At 53.9% G+C, this 6,000-nt stretch overlaps 1 protein-coding gene across 1 annotated transcript in view; it reads left to right on the forward strand.

The window, feature by feature from the left end:
* Positions 1 to 5,617, forward strand: part of LOC124554175 — a 101,865-nt gene extending 96,248 nt beyond the window's left edge. Inside the window, exons 5-6 of the mRNA XM_047128248.1 lie at positions 5,236 to 5,307; positions 5,578 to 5,617. Of these exons, the coding sequence (XP_046984204.1) occupies positions 5,236 to 5,307; positions 5,578 to 5,580 (75 nt within the window). The 3' untranslated portion in view covers positions 5,581 to 5,617. The remainder of the gene's footprint in view (positions 1 to 5,235; positions 5,308 to 5,577) is intronic.
* Positions 5,618 to 6,000: the final 383 nt, after the last annotated feature.

Here is a 6,000-nt window from a genome sequence, read left to right on the forward strand (position 1 = left end):
CTCGCCCCCCCCCTCATCGCACCTCGCCCCCCCCTCATCGCACCTCGCCCCCCCCTCATCGCACCTCGCCCCCCCCCTCATCGCACCTCGCCCCCCCCTCATCGCACCTCGCCCCCCCCTCATCGCACCTCGCCCCCCCCTCATCGCACCTCGCCCCCCCCTCATCGCACCTCGCCCCCCCCTCATCGCACCTCGCCCCCCCCTCATCGCACCTCGCCCCCCCCTCATCGCACCTCGCCCCCCCCTCATCGCACCTCGCCCCCCCCTCATCGCACCTCGCCCCCCCCTCATCGCACCTCGCCCCCCCCTCATCGCACCTCGCCCCCCCCTCATCGCACCTCGCCCCCCCCTCATCGCACCTCGCCCCCCCCCTCATCGCACCTCGCCCCCCCCTCATCGCACCTCGCCCCCCCCCTCATCGCACCTCGCCCCCCCCTCATCGCACCTCGCCCCCCCCTCATCGCACCTCGCCCCCCCCTCATCGCACCTCGCCCCCCCCTCATCGCACCTCGCCCCCCCCTCATCGCACCTCGCCCCCCCCTCATCGCACCTCGCCCCCCCCTCATCGCACCTCGCCCCCCCCTCATCGCACCTCGCCCCCCCCTCATCGCACCTCGCCCCCCCCTCATCGCACCTCGCCCCCCCCTCATCGCACCTCGCCCCCCCCTCATCGCACCTCGCCCCCCCCTCATCGCACCTCGCCCCCCCCTCATCGCACCTCGCCCCCCCCTCATCGCACCTCGCCCCCCCCTCATCGCACCTCGCCCCCCCCTCATCGCACCTCGCCCCCCCCTCATCGCACCTCGCCCCCCCCTCATCGCACCTCGCCCCCCCCTCATCGCACCTCGCCCCCCCCCTCATCGCACCTCGCCCCCCCCTCATCGCACCTCGCCCCCCCCTCATCGCACCTCGCCCCCCCCTCATCGCACCTCGCCCCCCCCTCATCGCACCTCGCCCCCCCCTCATCGCACCTCGCCCCCCCCTCATCGCACCTCGCCCCCCCCTCATCGCACCTCGCCCCCCCCTCATCGCACCTCGCCCCCCCCTCATCGCACCTCGCCCCCCCCTCATCGCACCTCGCCCCCCCCTCATCGCACCTCGCCCCCCCCTCATCGCACCTCGCCCCCCCCTCATCGCACCTCGCCCCCCCCTCATCGCACCTCGCCCCCCCCTCATCGCACCTCGCCCCCCCCTCATCGCACCTCGCCCCCCCCTCATCGCACCTCGCCCCCCCCTCATCGCACCTCGCCCCCCCCCTCATCGCACCTCGCCCCCCCCTCATCGCACCTCGCCCCCCCCTCATCGCACCTCGCCCCCCCCTCATCGCACCTCGCCCCCCCCTCATCGCACCTCGCCCCCCCCTCATCGCACCTCGCCCCCCACTCATCGCACCTCGCCCCCCACTCATCGCACCTCGCCCCCCACTCATCGCACCTCGCCCCCCCCTCATCGCACCTCGCCCCCCCCTCATCGCACCTCGCCCCCCCCTCATCGCACCTCGCCCCCCACTCATCGCACCTCGCCCCCCACTCATCGCACCTCGCCCCCCACTCATCGCACCTCGCCCCCCACTCATCGCACCTCGCCCCCCACTCATCGCACCTCGCCCCCCACTCATCGCACCTCGCCCCCCACTCATCGCACCTCGCCCCCCCCTCATCGCACCTCGCCCCCCCCTCATCGCACCTCGCCCCCCCCTCATCGCACCTCGCCCCCCCCTCATCGCACCTCGCCCCCCCCTCATCGCACCTCGCCCCCCCCTCATCGCACCTCGCCCCCCCCTCATCGCACCTCGCCCCCCCCTCATCGCACCTCGCCCCCCACTCATCGCACCTCGCCCCCCACTCATCGCACCTCGCCCCCCACTCATCGCACCTCGCCCCCCACTCATCGCACCTCGCCCCCCACTCATCGCACCTCGCCCCCCACTCATCGCACCTCGCCCCCCACTCATCGCACCTCGCCCCCCACTCATCGCACCTCGCCCCCCCCTCATCGCACCTCGCCCCCCCCTCATCGCACCTCGCCCCCCCCTCATCGCACCTCGCCCCCCCCTCATCGCACCTCGCCCCCCCCTCATCGCACCTCGCCCCCCCCTCATCGCACCTCGCCCCCCCCTCATCGCACCTCGCCCCCCCTCATCGCACCTCGCCCCCCCCTCATCGCACCTCGCCCCCCCTCATCGCACCTCGCCCCCCCTCATCGCACCTCGCCCCCCCCTCATCGCACCTCGCCCCCCCCTCATCGCACCTCGCCCCCCCCTCATCGCACCTCGCCCCCCCCTCATCGCACCTCGCCCCCCCCTCATCGCACCTCGCCCCCCCCTCATCGCACCTCGCCCCCCCCTCATCGCACCTCGCCCCCCCCTCCTCGCACCTCGCCCCCCCCTCATCGCACCTCGCCCCCCCCTCATCGCACCTCGCCCCCCCTCATCGCACCTCTCCACCCCCCCCCACCCGCGCACCTCTCTCCCCCCCCCTCATCGCACCTCTCCACCCCCCCCCACCCGCGCACCTCTCTCCCCCCCCCCTACCCCCGCACCTCCCCCCCCCCCTCCCCCCGCACCTCTTACGTACAACGTCAACGAAAATTCACATTTATGTTCAGATTTTGCATGAGACAATGAAATTACTACAGAAATGTACTGGCAAGCAAATTGAAACTTGTCCGAGCAGAAGTAGTCCTACTGATGGGTGACGATTTTGAACTTGGAGACGTAGAGATAACGAAATGATGCTGCTGTTGGGAGAGAAATGCAACCTCTTTTCCATAAGTATTTAGGTATTTCGAAGGTACTATTTGTGGTTACTCTTAGCGCCAGTGTGTTCTTTCAGAACAAAAGCTTTTACTGTATTGGCTACAATGCCTCCCCATTTCATTAACTTTTTCTGAGCCGGAGCGTTTTGTGCAAAGCATCACCAAGAGAATAAAAGTGTGTCCACTAAGTTATTTATCTATCTAATGATTGATCCTGTTGATTCTGGAGAACTATCTGGTCGATAATTGTAGTTGATGATGCCATCGTTAAAAAGTACATCACTTTTATTACGTCAACCATTTCTTATTCAATTTATGACACGAATACCGTACGAAAATGCTCACATTCTTCCGGTCTTGTCAACTGCGTTTGATATTGAGCAAGGAAGTTTAGTTTTTATGCCAGTAATTCCTAGACACTGCTGGACCTCTTTATTCAGTTGTGTACTGCGCCATAAGAAGTGAATGCAACAAGTGTCATTCTGGCTTGCTCTAGCTGGATAATTACTTGAATCAATATATGCTAGACATCACTGGGAGTTGCATTGTGACTCGAGTACACTAAAATAGGGTGAATACGATTATGCATCAGAGCAACAGATTGTCTGAAGTATATACCCATAAATTGACGAAACAAACTTTCAGCAAAGTGTTATTGAAATGTAGCTTTTCTTGTGCTTTACGTCATCAAAAATCAGCATGTCTTTGTTTTCATTTTGTCGTTTCCGAAAATAATTCTTAATTGTTCTACAGCCTCTTGGTTAATTTCACATGAGCATTTTAGATAATTTACTTTTGGAGATGTTTCAGAAGGTTGTCGCAACAATGCGTGCCTCAAACCATGTCTATATCCTCTGAGCTTCTAATTTTCAAGGGCATGCTATCCAGAGTAAATTCATTGTCACATCACATAGTGCATTTCCTGCTGTTTTTAAATTGGCATTTCTTTAACTTAGTGGCAAATATGATTTTCTGTTTCTACTGAGTGTACAATGATGTAGAACATTCGACTGAGCCATCTTATGGTTTTCATCTGAGACTTGGTTCTGGAAGAGATTGATTTTGGCATTTGCTGTCCATAATTTATCTCGTAATCGGACAATTTCCAGTTCCTGACACATCAACATTGTTTTCATGTGATTACTACTCCGTTCAGTACTGACCTGCACCCTACATTTTCCTTTAGCAGAAGCAGCTCTGCCAGACATTGAAACTGCAGCTTGTTTACTGTCTTCTTTCCACAGCTTCCCTTTAGCGAGTGCTTGACGGACGATTTTCTTTTGTGTAATATTTTCAACAGATATTTCAGTAAACTGGGAAATACACGAGGAACCACTGAGCTGCCCTGGTTTTAAAAGACAACCCTTGTCTTACAATTTCAACTTATTTACTGACGATAAACATTTGTTGTTCCTCACTGAAATGTGAATCGCACACAAAACAACTCAGAGTCAGATTGTCTTTCCGAGGAATTGCTGTCAACCATTTTGAAAATTTTTGGAGAACTACAAAATATATACCTTTAGTTTCTCTTCAGCCACATCGGTTCACTGGATCGTAAAACGTGGACATGTTTTGTTAGTTTTCTTCTATAAATACCAGTAACTATAACTCTCAACATCTCTTTATAATCACAGCCTTCAACTCTTAACCATTCACTCACAAGTCTGTAAACAAACAGAAGCAACAAATGCCACCCGGTTACATGTCAGCTTGAATCTCAGGTGACAGTGCTACTTGTAGTTCTTGGGTATATGAAGATGGTACCTGTTCTTTCAGACATGTCTTCTATGTGGATGCACAAACAGTGCCCGAACTCTTACGGGAATTGGCAAAAAGCCGAGTAATGAGTATAGTGGGTAGGGGCACTATGAATATAGTATGGGACAATAGGTTGGGAATGTGAGTCTCGTGGTAGGCATGCCAGAGATAAGTCCCTGCAGTCACACTATCATCTGTGTCCTTGGTGGCACAGATGGATAGAGCATCTGCCATGTATGCAGGAGATTCTAGGTTCAAGTCCTGATCGGGGCACATATTTTCAGCTCTCCCTGTTGACTTTTATCAATGCCTGTATGGAGCTAGGGGTATTCATTTCATTGTAGTTCTCAGGCTCGCCGCCTTTCCAATCCTACTACGTTAATGCACAGGGAGTAAGCACACTCTCTCTTCTTCTTGCTACGGGCAAACTGTCATGTTACCAAAGGAAGGATAGGGCTCAGTAAGCATCGTGAAGTACGCTATGTAATGACTGATTATGTGTAAAATTAGTGCAGTAAGGCACAGTGTGAAGTTATGGAGATGCATGTTGGCAGAATAGCTGCTCATTAAAATATATATTTTTAAAATTTTTGTGTATACATGATACAAATCTCTGAAAACTTGTATCATATTTATAAAAAAAAAAGTATTGAGAGCCATGTCATAAGTACAGAAGGGTATAAGCATTTTTAACTGAGAGTTTTTTCTTTCTTTCAGTGTCTTGAAGATAACTTGGGAATCTCTCATCCAAATGATTTTATCAAGGAGGATCCTGAACTAAATTTGGAGGTGTGTAAAACTGAGAATACTGTAAGCATTTGCATCTCTGATTTATTGCATGTAGGGTGGTAAAAATGTATTTGTGTAATTGCTTAATGTAAGGAATGCAATACTGTGAGACAGGCACAGGTTAAGAGTTTTCTTGAGATAAATGCAATTAAAAATTTTACACTACTCTTGTGCTGTTCCACTTGATGTGGATTAGCAACTGTTATTTGATTATTGTTCTGAATAGAATCTGAACAGAATTTGTAACAATGTTTTTAACCATATTTTCAGTGACCCTTCTGGATGTTAAGTTTAAACCACGAGAGGGCAGATAATTTGAAAAATATTCTTCCTTTCAGTAACTTATGATGCATGGATTGCAGAAGAATACATTGCACATCATTCATCTTTTCAGTGAATCATTGACATTTGTCAGTTTGAACCAAAAATTTTCAAAGGTGCCAAAGGTATGAAGTGTGATATCATTTGTATGTGATACTATTTGTATGTGATAGATCACCCTTGCTACATTGATCTTAGAATAGTTACAGTACGGCTACCTCAGTGGTACAAGCTGAATTACTTATAGATTTGTCAGTCACAGAAAAACTCTAGAACCTATGCAGATAAATCTGCAGATTACCTCACCGTAGAAGTCATAGCAGATCCAAATAAATTATCTTCTTGGCGCAACCTACAGCTTTGATAAGGTCT

This window comes from Schistocerca americana, chromosome 11 (assembly GCF_021461395.2).
Source record: "Schistocerca americana isolate TAMUIC-IGC-003095 chromosome 11, iqSchAmer2.1, whole genome shotgun sequence".
NCBI classification, from domain to species: Eukaryota; Metazoa; Arthropoda; class Insecta; order Orthoptera; family Acrididae; genus Schistocerca; species Schistocerca americana.